The following is a 17,287-nucleotide window of genomic DNA, read 5'->3' on the forward strand; positions in this document are numbered from 1 at the left end:
ACCGGTTTTTAGCGGTTCGGTTCGGATCCCTGCTTAGAGGATCCTTCAACGAATGTTCGAATGATACTACGAGCAGTGTACTTGTATCTGAAGCCTCGTTACTTCAAAACATATAGCAGACTATTAACATATTAAATGAAATCTTATAATTTTGATTTTTTTAAAATTTTATGCTTTTAATGTAGTTTTTAATTTTTTTTTAAAAAAAATCAAGATTTTAATATAAAAAAATCTAGATATTGATCTAAAATGTCTAAAATAAAGATGGATGAGACTTATTATATAAATCAAATGACATTGAAAATAAGTTTTTTAATAATATTAATATAATGTTCTATATTGGTTTTATCAGAATATAGAACAAATTATGTGTTATTATAACTATTAAATTGTTCATAGTGATATTATTTTTATGCCGATGATATTTTATTTTCATGTCCATGGTATTATTTTAAGATGGATGAGACTTATTATATAAATCAAATGACATTGAAAATAAGTTTTTAATAATATTAATATAATGTTCTATATTGGTTTTATCAGAATATAGAACAAATCATGTGTTATTATAACTATTAAATTGTTCATAGTGATATTGCCGATGATATTTTATTTTCATGTCCATGGTATTATTTTTAGGATAGAGAAAAGTTTATTAATTTTGGTATTTAAAAAGTATAAAAGTTAGTTCTCTAAGAATAGTTAAATCTATGAGAAACTTAATATATGTCTTTCCCTATTAAAAATATGAGCTAAAATGCTTTCTTGTCCGGTAATGTTGAAAAATGTGGAACTATAATCCTAAGCAGACGATCATATAAAAAAATAGTAATTTAAATAATTCGCTACTTTAAAAAAATAGCGGTAGTGACTATTTTTTTGATAGAGGAAGCAAGCACGTTACTTCCAAAAGTAACGTTTAACAACACTGATCGAAACCAATTCGTGGTATTTAGATTGATTTAAATTTTGTTTTCCATGAAATTCTTTATTTATTTAAATGAATATATCAAATGTATTAAATATTATAATAAAGAAAGAACATTACTTTTCCTAGTTTTTTTTAATTAGAGTACCTTTTAAAATTCAACGTTTAAGATGGCATATTTTTTATTATAAAAAAATTAATGTATGAAGATATATTAAAAATTTACATTTTCAACTTATGTATCAGTTTTTAAATTTATTCAATTTCAACAATTTATTTTATATTAAAATATGCTATGTAGGCAATATTAATAAACATCATGGTATGCATATACATCCTTTAAAATTTAATCATCATTGTTGAATTTTTATTATCATGAGAGTTATATTATCGCCACACAAACTTTTAGCTGCTTTTTGAGATAGACTTAGACATGCAAGTTCATATGCTTTGTTTAATGGCATTCCCAATTTCAGCTTTTCCTAGGTTGAAATCATATAAAATATATTATAGAATATAAATCAAACAAATAGGTATTGCATTTTCCTAATCAAAATTAAATATTTTCAAGCCAAGAATTTTTAAGATAATTAATAATTTGAAATTTTTAACATACTTTGATAATATGATGAACAATTTCTATAGCTTCTTCAGGAGAAAATGCTTTCCATAATCCGTCACATGCTACGATAATGAATCTTTACAAAGAAAAATATAAACCTAAAATAATATCAGACTCCAAATATTTTTAAGGATAACTGAAATAAGTTAGGTGCCCATGACTCTGAGACATGGATACGTCGCCTTCATTTTATTACCCTATCAAATTAAAACCTTAACTTATAACAACTGTTATGGTAATTAATAGTAAGGAAATATGAAATTTGAATCAAATAAGATTAAAAGGTGGATTAAACAAATATATATTTAACCAGAAATAATGCAACTTCTGTAGATAAATAGGGTTAGCAAATTTACTAAAAATTTCAATACAATTAACTGGGGTTAACTTGTGCAAAAAGCTTCAAAGACCGTTGTAGGATTGTGAAATCATTATCGGAGTGATATTTAGTTATTGTAGAAGTGATTTTTAAGAGATGTAATTATTATTTTGTAAATATATTTTTACAATGTTTTTTCCATTTTTATGATGTTCTGATTAAGTGGGCGCGGGCTTAATTTTTCATTCAAGACCCACCCGCTCAGGTGGCAATAAAAAAATTCATGCCCTCTCACGCTTACTTTTAAAAAAATTTTGACCCAACGCGCCAGCTCACGAAATACAATATTTTGATCATGCTGTCACGCCCGAATTCACGGTGTTTTTAAATTTCTCAAAACCTTATAGCCTTTTGAATTTATTTTATCAATTTTTAATTCTCTAATTCCATATTAATAACATGAAATAATTACAATTTATAAATCAAAATTTTAATTTAAAAATAGAAGAAAGTCCATGTTATATTTTCCATTTGTGTTCGCCTTTCCTCTAATAAGAGATTGGCTATAAAAATAACCTTTCATTAGATGCCTAATTTGGGACTGAAAATTTTTTATTTTTTCAAAAAAAAGGAAATGAATTTTCTTGCTTCCAAAGCTGTAAAATATTATCATTGTTATGAGCGACGAATCTACTTTCATCTTCAGATGTTGATGCTTTATCGGAATCATCTAGAAATTTTCTAAATGTTTTATTTAGAATATATGGTTAATGTGTATAGGTGAATTAGAAAATTTGTAAATGATAGATAGCAATGACTTATGCATATCATCTAATTTTATATCAAATATTTTTAAGGTTGTTTTATATCGTCTAATAAAAACTTAAGACTTTTGACATTCAGACCTAAAATTAAGCCTACCTATGTAGTGGCTGCATAATATATTCTTTATTGAGAATTTTTGTCCTGTTTTTTAGGGTTTTGATTATTATTGTACCACTTACAGAAGGTTAACGAAATTTTACTAATTTTTGTTTCAATATATAAACTCATTTATTGTGGGACGAGAATCTGAGCTCAGATTATTGAGCATTCTTTGAGTATTGATAAAAATTTAAGTGTGTGCATAAGACTCTACAATCATTGTACTAAGTATATTTACAGGGTTTTATATTCAAAAAAGAAAAAGTCCCAATAAAAAAGGAAAAGTTTCAATCATAAAAGGAAAAGGTCCGATCAAAAAAGGAAAAGGTCCAAACAAAAAAGTAAATTTCCCCAAAAGAAAGGAAAAAGTTCGATCAAAAAAGAAAAAGTGTCAAACAAAAAAAAGAAAAGGTTCAATAGTGTCAATCAAAAAAGAAAAATTTCCATTCAAAAAAGGAAAATCGTAATTTTTTAAAATTTTTATTTATTTTTGTCATTCCCTTTTATTTTATTTCTAACTTTTTGCGATTTCTTTACTTTATTTGTATCTTTTCTCAATTTATTTTTCTTACTATATTTTTTCTTTTTCTTCTCATTTTAGAAATTCTTTTGTATTTTTAAAAATAATTTATAAATTTAAGTCCATTTTTTAAACAATTCTTTACGTTTTTTTTCATCATACATATTGTCGTAATTTTTAAAGGGATCATAACTATCAGGAATCTTCACGGAATTTAAAGGGATCTCTTTAAAATTACAATTTTTTAAAGGATAAAGAACTATACGGCATTATCACGTTTGAACCATGATATAGAAGAATCTTATTTTAAAAAGCGTTTTCCGCGCGTTTCGTTTTTTTATTTTATTGTTATTCATTAATTTTTTATGTTGTTTTTTTTGGTCTTATGAAATAAGATATGTCTAATAGAGGGTATCAATCGATAGCTAATCAAAAGCTATTCAACTGGAAGTCAATCTCTCCCCCATAATGGGCTGGTCTAGGTCTTGGGAGGTGAAAAATATTTTTATCAACACAAAATATCGATATGGGTATCAAATAAAAGCTAATTTTAATATGGTTTGACTGAAAGTCTTCATTCTTGGTCTGGATAGATATGACTTGGTCTGAGGGTGGGGGATAAAAAATAAAATTTTTGATATGGGTATCAAATAAAAGCTAATTTTAATATCGTTTGACTGAAAGTCTTCATTCTTGATCTGGATGGGTATGACTTGGTCTGGGGGGAAGAAAAGGGCATACATTGAAATATTTACCACCCTACAGTCCGTATCTTAATCCTTGAGAATGTGTTTTTTCAATGGAAGGATTTTGTCAGAAATAAAAATCCTATTAACGAGGAAGAATTAATTCGTTTCATAGAACATGGAGAAAGAGGAATATCTGAGGAAAATGCCAAAAATTATTTTAAAAATATGGAGATATATTCCAAAATGTAGAAGAAGAGAAATTATTAATGATTAATATAAATTTTTGTTTCTTGCTATATTAAATATATATCGTAATTGTAATCAAATAATTTGATATGTAAAAAATTATAATAAAAAAGTTGTCTGCCAAAAAATTTAGTGAAAATTAAATATACTTTAAAGAATTATCAAAAATGAGAAGAAAAAAAAATTGAGAAAAGATATAGTAAAAAAAAAATTGAGAAAAGATACAAATAAAGTAAAGAAATCGCAAAAAGTTAGAAATAAATAAGAAGGAATGACAAAAATAAATAAAAATTTAAGAAAAATCGAAAAATTTATAATTTTTTTAAAAAAATTACGATTTTCCTTTTTTGAATGGGAAACCCTGTATGTTGAGGACCTGACAATCATACCCATCAAGACAAAAAATGAATAATTTCTATTTAGAGATATTTAAATTAGATTTTATTGATACCCATATCGATATTTTGTGGTGATAAAAATATTCCTGACTCCCCAAGCCTAGACCCGCCATCTATGAGTGATTATTATTATTACAATGAAAAAATATATTTATTAGCTTTTATTTGATAACCATTATTTTTTACACCCCCTCCCCATCCACCCCCCAGACGAAGTCATATCCATCCAGACCAAGAATGAAGACTTTCAGTCAAACCATATTAAATTTAGCTTTTATTTGATACCCATATCGATATTTTGTGGTGATAAAAATATTTCTGACCCCCCAAATCCTAGACCAGCCATTTATGGGGGAGAGATTGACTTTCAGTTGAATAGATCTTTTGATTAGCTATCGATTGATACCCTATATTAGACATATTTTATTTCATAAGGCCAAAAAAAACATCATTGAAAATTAATGAATAACAATAGAATTAAAAAACGAAACGAAACGCGCGGAAAACGCTTTTTAAAATAAGATTCTTCTATATCATGGTTCAAGCATGATAATGCAGTATAGTTCTTAATCCTTTAAAAAATTGTAATTTTAAAGGGATCCCTTTAAATCCCGGATAGTTATGATCCCTTTAAAAATTATGACATATGTATGATGAAAAAAAAACGTAAAGAATTGTTAAAAAAATGGACCTAAATTTATAAATTATTTTTAAAAATACAAAAGAATTATCAAAAATGAGAAGAAAAAAAATTGAGAAAAAATATAGTAAGAAAAATAAATTGAGAAAAGATACAAATAAAGTAAAGAAATCGCAAAAAGTTAGAAATAAAATAAGAAGGAATGACAAAAATAAATTTTCCTTTTTCGATTGACAATTTTCCTTTTTTGATTGGACCTTTTCCTTCTTTGATCGGACTTTTTCCTTTCTTTTGGGAATTTTCCTTTTTTGATTGACACTTTTCCTTTTTTGATTGAACCTTTTCCTTTTTTGATTGAACCTTTTCCTTTTTTGATCGGACCTTTTCCTTTTATGATTGAAACTTTTCCTTTTTTGAATGGGAAACCCTGTATTATGATCATTATGTGGTAAATCATTCAAAAAATTTTGTATTAAGGTCAAACTCTTTAATATGTACTGAAACAATTGAGATAAATAATATCTTATGAACTGATATAGAGAAAAGACAAATTAATATTTAAATGAACATATTTTTTAAAAAACTTGTTAATCTATAAATGTAAAGTAGTGTTGTTAAACGACTCGTTTTGAGCCGATTTTTTTAAACGGCTAACTCAATATTTTAGCCAGGAAAATAGTACGTCTCGAGATTTCGATAATATATGTCTAGTCCTTTGTTCTATCTATGAGCAAAACCTTCAGGCTTGCGTAATATTTTCTGGTTGAAATATTGAGTTAGCCCTTTTTAAAAATCGGCTCAAAACGAGCCGTTTAACACTAATGTAAATGAAAACATTAAATAATTATAATTGACTATTTTAGATTTGTAGGTAAATATGAGAAAATATAAGTTATTAACATGTGTAATCTTATAAATTTTGATTGATTATAATAATTTGAGTGCAAATGATTAGTGTATATATATATAATAAAGATAAATGAAAATAAAACATATTTAAATTAAAATTATTTATTCCCAAATTTCCATTGCTGATCGAGAGTTGAGAAATTTTTTTTTCTTAATTCATTGAAATTTTATAATACGGAAAAATATGATGTTTATAAAATGCTAAATTTGTTTGTTTTCAAAAATTATTCCTTTTTCAAAATTAGAAAATATATATTATAATTATAAAATTGCAAACTTATATTGATAAAAAAAACAATTTAAAAAAATTAAAACTTCCGTGATTCACGAAAATTTAGGTTCATGCCCAATCACGCCTGGCAAAAATTTTGGCAAGGCCCGTCACGTCTAATAATTTAAAATTTATTTACACCCACGCTGTGACTCATTTGTCTCGACTTTAGTTTTTTTTAAAAACTGCTTTGGAGTTCTTTTTAATAAAAAATTAGAGAAATAACTCTAATTATAATAAAAATGACAGGAAGATGGCATTTTTCATTATTTTTTGATGCTTTTTTTTAAAAAAATGCATATTTCTAAATTTTTTTTGTTTTTGGTTATAAAAAGTTACCATTCTTGTATTACTACTTTCTAAAGTGCACATTTGTCTTATTTTTCCAGTCCAATCATTATTAAGTGGCCACATTATAAAATTGGAACTCACATTTTGGCTAATATAGTATATCTCATTCATAAGCATTTTAAATAGCAGAGCACATAAGGGGACAAGAATCAAGATTAGAAGAAGTGGTAATAATTAATATTATAGCCATTTCAATTTCATTGCGATAAAAAATAAATAATTAAAATAAACACATTTATTATTATAATGCATCCTATTTAAATTAATATAAATATTGCAAAACACATATTATTAAAAAAAATTTACTAGAAATCTTAAATTTAGAAATTTAACATCAAAAAAATTAACGAACGAGACTGATTGCTAAGAAGAACCGAAAGACCATTTTTAACTTGGTACGGTCTAGTCTAGATAGTTGACATTCCCTAAGAAATTTAGTCTTAGAATAATATCATGTCAGTTCGGGGCAGTTATTTTGGCGTGTCAATTCGACGCAGTTTCCTGCATAGATTCGCAGCGACAATTCGACGCAATAAAGAAAATAACACTTAAAATGAGCAAAACAATGTGCCTCTTGGACGCCAGGATAAACTGAGCTGTAAATATTCGGCATGTCAAAACTATTGATTCGTCACATTAATTTAAAGCGAAAAATTTGCCAAAACTGAGCATACAATGCATAATTCAGCGTGCAAATATTGAACAAGAAAAACTTAGCAAAAGGGTAATTATAAGCGAATTTAAATGAGACAATATCTATTCATATCAGAGACCTCAGACCCGGCCCTAAACCTAAGATACACTCAATATTAAAATATAATACACTTTTTAAGGGAACAATTTATTTTAAATAAGTATCATTTTATCTCAATTTTCTCTGTCCAAAATTAAGGCAATTACGTATGCTGCCAGGGAGAGAGCGCAAAATGACTAATACTTATATATGATGATATATTAAATTACAAGAGGAACAGAAAATAAGGGAATTTCCATTGACCAGTGGAATTGAAAGTATGGTGATTAAAACTTACTCCCTGGACAAATACTGCAAATAGAAATTTTTACGACAAAAGGGGAGATACGATTTTTAAGATATTATATATGGATTTTATATTCGCTAAAAAACTATCCGTAAAATGCCGAACAGGTATATTTTATTTTTTTTTGCAAAAACTAAGGCCGTAGAAAAAAAATGTACACACCCTGACCGAAAATAAAAATTTTTTTAAAGAAATCCGGGGGGGGGGGGGATTTTTTTCAAATCCGGGCCTGACCGCGCAAATGGTACTTCTGCAGCTGATATTATAAATAAATTCAGCAAACTATAGGGCAATGTGATTGCAAATTTTTTACTTATTTATGAAAATATTCTTTAGTATCAAAAAGAATATTACACCATGCCTATAACAATTCTTAAGAAATTTTCTACAAACCAAACAACACCGAATATTGTTTAAATGGCTTACATAAATAAACAAATACTTTTTAAAAATAAACAAAGATCAAGACCCGGCCCGAAAAATGGTATGATTTAAAAAAATATTGATATAAAAGAATAATTGGATGGAGAATTAATTTGGGGGTTAAGCATAATTGTTTAATTATTCAAATCACTTTTTATGAAATAAATTTGTCTTTATTAAAATTCATATAAACATTTCGTAATCATAATACACAAATGCGATCAAAGTTAATAAAAATTGAAGACATTTTCGGTAAAATAAAAGCAAGATAAAGGTCACGTATTATCCTCGTGTATACAGGTCCTTGAAGTTGGCCCCCAATTTTGGATTTTTAATAGTTTATCAGTTGGACTGATTTGTACCGTTTTCAGTTCGATTTGTACCATCACCATTTTTGAGATATTCAAAGAACAAAATGGGGGGCCAACTTCACGACAGCCCCCCAACTTTTGAACTTAAAAATAAAAAGTGGATAGGTCGATAGAGGATGATTTGTACCGTTTTCAGTTCGATTTGTACCATCACCGTTTTCCAGCTATTGACCGTTAAAAATATGGCGCCAAAAATAAAAAACACTCAAAATTAATTTTTTTTGAAAATTTCTTAACGTACAACGATAGATAATTTTTTTATCTTCCTGGTGATGCCTCAAATTAAGCTTTATCTTCATTATTTATTTCGGAAATCAAATTTTAAACTTTATATTATAGCGTGAAGTTAGCCCCCCCCTCGATATTCAAAATTTGAGATTTTTCAAATTATGATTTCCGAAATAAATAATGAAGACAAAGCTTAATTTGAGGCATCATTAGGAAGAGAAAAAAATTCTCTATCGTTGTAAGTTAAAAAAAATTTTTTGAGTGTTTTTTATTTTTGGCGCCATATTTTTAACGGTCAATAGCTGGAAAACGGGAATGGTACAAATGGAGTTTAAACGGTACAAATCAATCCCGTTTTAAAAATTTGAAAAATCTCAAATTTAGAATATCGGGGGGGGGGGCTAACTTCACACTATAATATAAGGTTTAAAATTTGATTTGCGAAATAAATAATGAAGATAAAGCTTAATTTGAGGCATCATTAGGAAGAGAAAAAAATTCTCTATTATTGTACGTTAAAAAAATTTTTTTTTTAAAATAAATTTTGAGTGTTTTTTATTTTTGGCGTCATATTTTTAACGGCCAATAGCTGGAAAACGGTAATGGTACAAATCAATCACGTTTAAAAAATTTGAAAAATCTCAAATTTTGAATATCGGGGGGGGGGGGGAGGGCTAACTTCACGCTATGATATATGATTTCCGAAATAAATAATGAAGATGAAGCTTAATTTGAGGCATCATTAGGAAGAGAAAAAAAATTCTCTATCGTTGTACGTTAAGAAATTTAAAAAAGAATAATTTTGAGTGTTATTTTTGGCGCCATATTTTTAACGGTCAATAGTTGGAAAACGGTGATGGTACAAATCGAACTAAAAACGGTACAAATCACAAATCATCTTCTATCGACCTATGCACTTTTTATTTATAAGTTCAAAAGTTGGGGGGCTGTCGTGAAGTTGGCCCCCCATTTTGTTCTTAGAATTTCCCAAAAACGGTGATGGTACAAATCGAACTGAAAACTGTACAAATCGAACTGAAAACGGTACAAATCAGCCCAACTATCAAAAAGTGTGGGGCCAACTTCACGGACCTAGTGTATACATATACAAATTTTTGGTTGAAAAGACACTTTTGTTCTCGCAATTATTAAACTGGTTTTGACCAGTTCCTAAAGGCTACTGGGTGTACTGTTTATAAGATAATTGTGGCGGGAAGAAAATGTAAAAGAAACTTGTAAAAAATTTGTTTTATCAACCAAATGATATATAAAAAAATATCTCGAAAACACAACTCAAAAAAAGTGATAAAAAAAGATCTCGAAACATAACAAAAATGAGTCGGCATTTTAATATTTTTAATGATAGAACCAATGTTGTTATTGATTAAATATAGCAACCTATCTGGTGCCCCGGTAGAAAGGGTTTAGTGTGTATAAAAATATTTTTACAGACAAACCAGGGTGCCTTAAATGATAAAAATTTTGGGAATGCTTATTTAAAATCTAACAATAATTATTTAAATTGTATATTTGTATATAGATGTGATATCAGTTCAATAAAACTTTTAGCTCACTTAGAAATTTGAATTTTAACCATAGAATTCTAAATTAAGCATTATGCATTGCAAACCCTACATATGTTTAATAATTGTATAATGCATAGATACATTCTTCAGTTAAATTTATTGGAATGGTTTATTCAAATTGCCAACATGCTCCTGATTTTTAATAAATAAACAAAAATTTTGCAATTACGCAGCAGTAAAGAAGGTCAAATGCTACGCCGAATTATATTAACCCCAATTTACCGTGCCAAATTGACATGCGTTGACTTATTTCTGCCCGAATATTCGGGTGAATTGTCACTGCATCGAATTAGCACGCATGCAATTGACCGGGCTTAATTATTGCATTTCTTTGAAAATAACATGCGCCAAAATGACATGTAACACTTAAAATATTTTGTTTTTATGAATGATCTACTCATATTACTTATCTTGATTGAATTGAATTTTGCATCTTTTAACGCTAGGTAATGCAATTAAGCCAAATTTTTTAAGTTTACCATCACCGAATGACCTAGATACCTCAAGAATTCCATTTAATCTTCCATCTCTATATATTAATTAAATTGTATATATAGCTATTTTTATGATATATTTAAATGTATGATAAATGTTTCAAACTGGTGGTTAATTAGATCATTTTCTAGGTTCTGAACAAAATTTTAATGGTTCAGGTTCAATAGATAATGATAATAATGATTAATACCAGTTTTTCTTTAGTAAAATTTGTCAAAATTTTTATAAAAATAGGTTTAGTATTAACATTGGTGGTGTAAATAATAGTAAATATATTATATGCGTTCATATGCCTAAATATATATAATAGGGCTGTGCCAATATTTAATATCGGAATATCGGATCGGCACCAATATTTAGCGTTTTAAAAAAATATCAGATTGGGCTGATCTTTTTTTAAAACGATCTGATCCTATATTTTTTATTGTTTGTTATTTTATAAATAATTTCATAATAATAAATGAATGAAAGGAACTAATATACAATTTATTTGTTGTAATGTTTAAAAAAATAGTTTAAAATTTTGCACAAATTTTGTCATATTATCTGCAAAAAGAAAATTATTTTAAAACATTCAACGAGTCACATTCAGTTAGGTTGCCAAACAATTCGATTTAGCCAGTTTCAAAAACGATTACTCAGAATTTTAGCCAAGAGTAAATTTCCCATGCTTATTGATATTTCCCTAGATATCAGAAAGGTCTGGACTTATATTATCGAAATTTCATGGCATAGGCAATAATATTTTGGTAAAAATTTTGATTTGGTCCTTTTCATTAAATCGACCAAATGGAACTGTTTAACAACACTACATTCAACCCATAAACATTGCAATATTTTAAATGAGAATATTAACTTATGAAAAAAAACACTTAAACATTCGTGAAAGTTATTTGGTATTTTTAAAGTAGAAAATTTTAATATATTGATACAAAGATAGATGGTAAATAAAAATCATTATAAATATCGGATTGGTATCGGTTTTTAGTAATATCGGGAAATATCGGATCGGTGAAAAATTTGTGAATTGGCACAACCCTAATATTTAAACTTTCATTCCATCAGCATTAAATAATTCGTTCTTTCTCTCCCTCTGTTGCAGATTCTTCTGACTCAATGGAATTAATATTTATTAGTTTATATTAAATTTAAATTTCATATAATATTATCACAAAATTTATGAAAAATAAAGAAGTAGGAAGTGTTAGTAAAATGTTAGTGAATTCTCTTAAACATTAGAGTATTTGCCCATATTTGATCAAATCAAATACTCCTTTGATCAAGTTAAATACTCCTTTGATCAAGCCAAATACTCCTTTGATTAAGTCAAATACTCCTTCGATCAATTGAATACTTGCTAACCCTACAAAAAATTATTTATTTCATTCATTTTTTAAAAATATTATATTTATAACATGACTGAATCAGGCAAATTTAGCTAAATTTTTAAAATAATTTTGCTCTAGGGAAGATAAAATCTTATCATGACAGGATAAAATTTTTTTAAAAATAAGGATAGTCTGGGCTAAAAATTATAAAAAAATGGGGTAAATCTAAGAATTCTTAAATAAAATTGGGGTAGGTTGAAAATTTTAAAATAAACTTGAGACTTGCGAGGGCCAAAAATTAAATTAATAAGCAGTTAAAACTGATTTGTATAATTAAATTTAAAATAAATATGAATAAAATTTTGATTTAAAATAACAAATTACATGACATTTCCACCATATTTTTGTATCCTAACTCTTTCTTCATACACAGTGGGAGAATGATTTTCTGTAAGATTTATAGCTTTATATGATTGGCTTACGGGGTTATATCTACTAAGAACTGCCTAAAAGATGTATTTATTTTTAAAAATAATATATCTTTATCCCTATTAATTATATTTAAGATAAATTAATTACAATATAAAATATTAATAATTTAAATGTTTTAAGCAAGGTTGCCAAATCTTTCAATTTTGGCCTAAACTCTCAATTTCTTGTGTTCATGCCAAAATATGTAGTGATGTTAAGGTAACTAGTTACATTTTGGCTAAAAAATAACTGTAACTAGTTATATTTTTAAAATTGTAACTAGTTAAAAATTTTGAAATGTAACTGCCAAAAGTAACTAGTTACTTTTAAAGATATATTAAAATAATTATTTTATTTTTAATATGTTGTGATAAATTAATTTTAAATTAAATTTATTTTTTAAATTAAATTTATTAATTTAAAATTTTGTGAAAATGTCTGATTGTTCCCAACAATAACACAAATACTTATATGTATGGCAGATGTGCAGGGATTAAAATATTATTAACCTCTAAAGGATACTATATTAGCTAGTATTGAAAAAAGGTAACTAAAATCAAATAATTATTTATAAATTAATAATATCATGTCATAGGTTTAATAATCTTTATGATTATGACAACATCATTGCTGCAATTCTTCACCCTTTATTTAAAACTGACTGGCCTTGAATTAGGCAAGAAAGGAATAAAGCAAAAAAGGAGGAAATTTTAAATTTAATAAATACCTTAATACCTCAAAGTGAATCCCAGACGAATGAATCATGCTCAAAACCAACATCACTTGATGTAGTTGGATTTTTTGACCTAAAGCACCAAAATATTCTGGATAATGAATTTATAGAAAACTTTATTAAATCTAATAACAACACTTTTTCTTTATATAATAATTTTCCAAAGTTAAAATTACTTTTTATTAAATATAATGTTGTTCTAACATCAAGTGCTCCCGTAGAGTGCTTATTCAGTCTAGGTAAGCTCATTTTTGGAGATAAACGAGCACGTCTCCTAGATAATAACTTTGAAATTAATTTGTTGTTAAAAGCAAATAAACATTTATTAGATTCTAATTTTTATGAAAAATAAATGTTTTTTTTTCAATGCAAATATATATTTTTATATTCGATGTAAATATTCAATTTTGCGATATTTTTTTATATAAATAAATTGTATATTATTTTAAATAACTGATTATACTTTGTTTATCCTAATTTTTTTTATATAAAATAAATGCATTCAATAAATAAATAATGCGCATATGAAGGATGTATAAAGTAAGTAACTAGTTATTTTTGAAAATAACTGTAACTAATAACTAGTTACTTTTGTAAAAATGTAACTACTAACTGTAACTAGTTATGTTTCAAAAGTAACTTTTAACATCACTAAAAATATGCCATCTATTAATTAACGCTCTCCTCCAATTTCTTTAAAATTATATGTAGGTTTTCTCGAGTTTTTTTAATAATTTTAATTTCTAACCAACTTAAAGTCAAATTTTTTTTATAATCATGCATTTAAAAGGACATTTTGTTTAGGGTTATTTTATTCTTCTTTTGATTTTTAGAAAAAAATAAACAAAATATTTAATAGCTAATAATTTTAAAACAAATATTATGATAAATCTCTAAATCTGAAAATGACTATTATGTGAATGTGAAATAAGTTTTTATATTTAAAATTCAATCTATATAAAATGGTTATAAATTTAAATTCTGCATATTTTAATATTATTTTTAGAATAGATTTTTTACAGTAAATAATTTTTTATTTGTTAAATGAGATTTTCCCTTAGGTTATATTCCTATTCTATTTTTATTCCATTAATTTAAATTATATATAAATTATAGAGTTAAAGAAAAGTATATCAAATAGTCATACGTCATAAAGCGCATACACCCTCTAAACGTTGTAGGTACAACAGAGCTACGCTAGGTATTTCTCATCTCCATCTAATTGGATTAAATAAAATTTGGGGAAAAGATGAGAAGCCCTTTACACGTTTGTGGGCAAGCCGCACGTACTTGTAGGCACAACATTTCGAAAAATGTTGCTTAAACCTCTATAGGCTTTAATTTAAAAGGAGTGGGACAAAGAAAAAGCCTATACCCGAGAACTACAGTATAATTTAATTACTTTAAAGGTGGGTGATGGCTGATTTTAAGCTTAATTTCTTTAATGTAAGTTATATCTGTAAATAAATATGATTAAAATAAAATAATATTTACCACCGGATGAACCGAACCCAAATATATCAAAAAAATGGTATTTTCAGACATTCAATGTAGTTTACAGAATTTAACATGCATGAAAGGAATTCAAATAACTTTAAACATAATCTAATACCTAAAATTCCTTCATGTGTTAGAGAAGATAAACAAATTAATTGAAATATAATTTCGTATAACATATTAATATCAGACATGGAGGAGTCCAGAATGTGAAAAACATTCAACAAGGCAAAAATATATATATTCAATTTAAAAAATGAGGAATCAATAAAAAATATCAAGCCACTTTATTGTTAATACTTTATATTATCAATTTCCTTTAACATTGCCTCAAATAATGGAGATACCAAAACATTACCAATGCACTATTCTAATAAGGAAACAAAGTTTCAAATAAACCTAAAAACATAACTTTAAGAAATTGAAGGATATTGTTCATGCTTAGGAAAAAACTTGATTAAAACAAAAATTAATAATTTAATAAATATGTAAAATCTTCTAAAATAAATATGAATTATTTATTCTTATATATTAATTTTTAGAATATTTTGTATTTTTATGGTTAAATTCTCCCACTCTTTGTTTGAAAGAATCTGGCAACCCTGTTTTTAAACTTAAGGAAAACTTTGAAAAATATAAATATATTAAAATAATATTGATAAAAACATAATAAATGCAATTATTATATAAATATAAAATAAATTCTCTCACAAATTATAAAAATTATAATTGGAAGTGTTGATTTAAAAATTCTTTCTTATAAAACTAACCATACTATCACCAATATTTGCAATATACAAAGTATCATCACCAATGAAAATCAATATAGTGCCAGTAGAACCATCATTCCAAGGAGGTTTGCTAAATGATATAAGCATTTATAAATAATATAAATATAATTAACTTTTTTAATGCTTCTTTTAAAAAATCTTCATCTATTTTTTTAAAAGTCTCAATAAATATCTTCTTCATATTTAAATGAATATCTTCTGCCATCACTAATATATTGGGATTATATTATATGAATGCATATTATCCATACTTTTTGATAATTTTTCTGCTAATATTGTATTAAAATTTTTAGAGACATAATCAGCTGCTTTAATTCCTCCATGTCCATCAAATATACCATATAAACGAATATTAGGTTTATGAATAATGCTGTACATGTGAAAGAAAATAGGTGTATAATTTTAACTTTTTAAACTCAACCAATCCTGATTGTGTAGGCCATATTTTTTCATTAAAGCTTTCATTTAATATATAAAAATCTTGCATTTCCTCTCTTTCCCCTTTAAATTCAATAACAAATGCTTTTATATCAAGATTATCTACTCATTTAATTATAAGAAATTACGAGATATAATATCAAACCATAACTATCTTTATCTCCAGGCATGGGAGCAACTATACTGAAAATTGACAGGTAAAATGAGAATAGACAGATACAAAGAAAATTGTGTTTAATGTTAGTTATAACCAAAGGCAATTTTGAACGAATTGGTAAATTATTTATTTTATCTGAAAAACTTTCACATTTGATTAATATATTTAAAAAAATAATGATTATGGGAAAGCATCTGTTGCCTAGAGGGTAAAGTATCAGTGGCCTAGACGATAAGAGCGTCAGTGGCCTAGGCGATAAGAGCGTGAAATTCAGAATTTTTTGTATTTTATATTTATATTTAGTATCAACAAAATAAGTTTATAAAAAAATATTTTCATAATTCTAAAAATTTTTAAGAAAACTAAATTAAGAATAAATATTTATTTTGGTATATAATATAATGATGAAAAATATGTAATTTTGCATTTTATTATAAGTTAGTTCGTGTCAACAAAATAAGTTAAAAAAATTTTCATATTCCCAAAAACTTGAAATAAAATGAAGACTAGACGAGAATTATTTTGGTAAAATTCTCAAAATAAGGGATAGCTCCAAATGTGTAGGTTAATATCAGCTAAATTTTAGAAATAAAAAATTTTTAAATTCTAAAGTCTGAAAAAAAGAGACTAATCTGAGGGTTGATATTTATTTTAAGTATGATTCAAGTGTTGTTAAATAGTTAGTTTTTGTCGACCAAGAACCCGAGTCAATGTCGTAAAAATCGGCTCAACCCTGATCCAGAGTAGAAAAATTGACCACCACCCAACCCTATCCATTGGGCCTGTTGAGCCAACCCTTGTTGGCTTGCTGTGTTGGCTTGCTGTGTTGGCTTGCTGTGTTGGCTTGCTGTGTTGGCTTGCTGTGTTGGCTTGCTGTGTTGGCTTGCTGTGTTGGCTTGCTGTGTTGGCTTG

The 17,287-nt window shown here is 26.5% G+C and overlaps 1 protein-coding gene across 7 annotated transcripts; it reads right to left on the bottom strand.

The window, feature by feature from the left end:
* Window positions 1-1,186: 1,186 nt before the first annotated feature.
* LOC135931549 (integrin-linked kinase-associated serine/threonine phosphatase 2C-like) lies at window positions 1,187-16,476 on the bottom strand. Of its 7 annotated transcripts, none has more exons than XM_065468752.1 (9): window positions 16,364-16,476; window positions 16,202-16,320; window positions 16,032-16,150; window positions 15,894-15,987; window positions 15,760-15,850; window positions 12,673-12,794; window positions 10,872-10,994; window positions 1,545-1,626; window positions 1,187-1,410 (listed from the first exon to the last, which is right to left on the bottom strand). In XM_065468752.1, the coding sequence occupies exons 2-9, from the start codon at window positions 16,243-16,245 to the stop codon at window positions 1,282-1,284; spliced, it is 804 nt and encodes a 267-aa protein (XP_065324824.1). In that variant the 5' UTR covers window positions 16,246-16,320; window positions 16,364-16,476; the 3' UTR covers window positions 1,187-1,281. The 7 variants fall into 7 exon arrangements, with proteins under 7 accessions (XP_065324824.1, XP_065324820.1, XP_065324825.1 ...); XM_065468748.1 differs by having other exon boundaries at window positions 16,197-16,320; window positions 16,364-16,470; XM_065468753.1 differs by having other exon boundaries at window positions 16,202-16,302; window positions 16,347-16,435.
* Between the last annotated feature and the right edge of the window lie 811 nt (window positions 16,477-17,287).

Source organism: Gordionus sp. m RMFG-2023, chromosome 1 (assembly GCF_954871325.1).
Source record: "Gordionus sp. m RMFG-2023 chromosome 1, tfGorSpeb1-WG-v2, whole genome shotgun sequence".
Taxonomy (NCBI): Eukaryota; Metazoa; Nematomorpha; class Gordioida; order Chordodea; family Parachordodidae; genus Gordionus; species Gordionus sp. m RMFG-2023.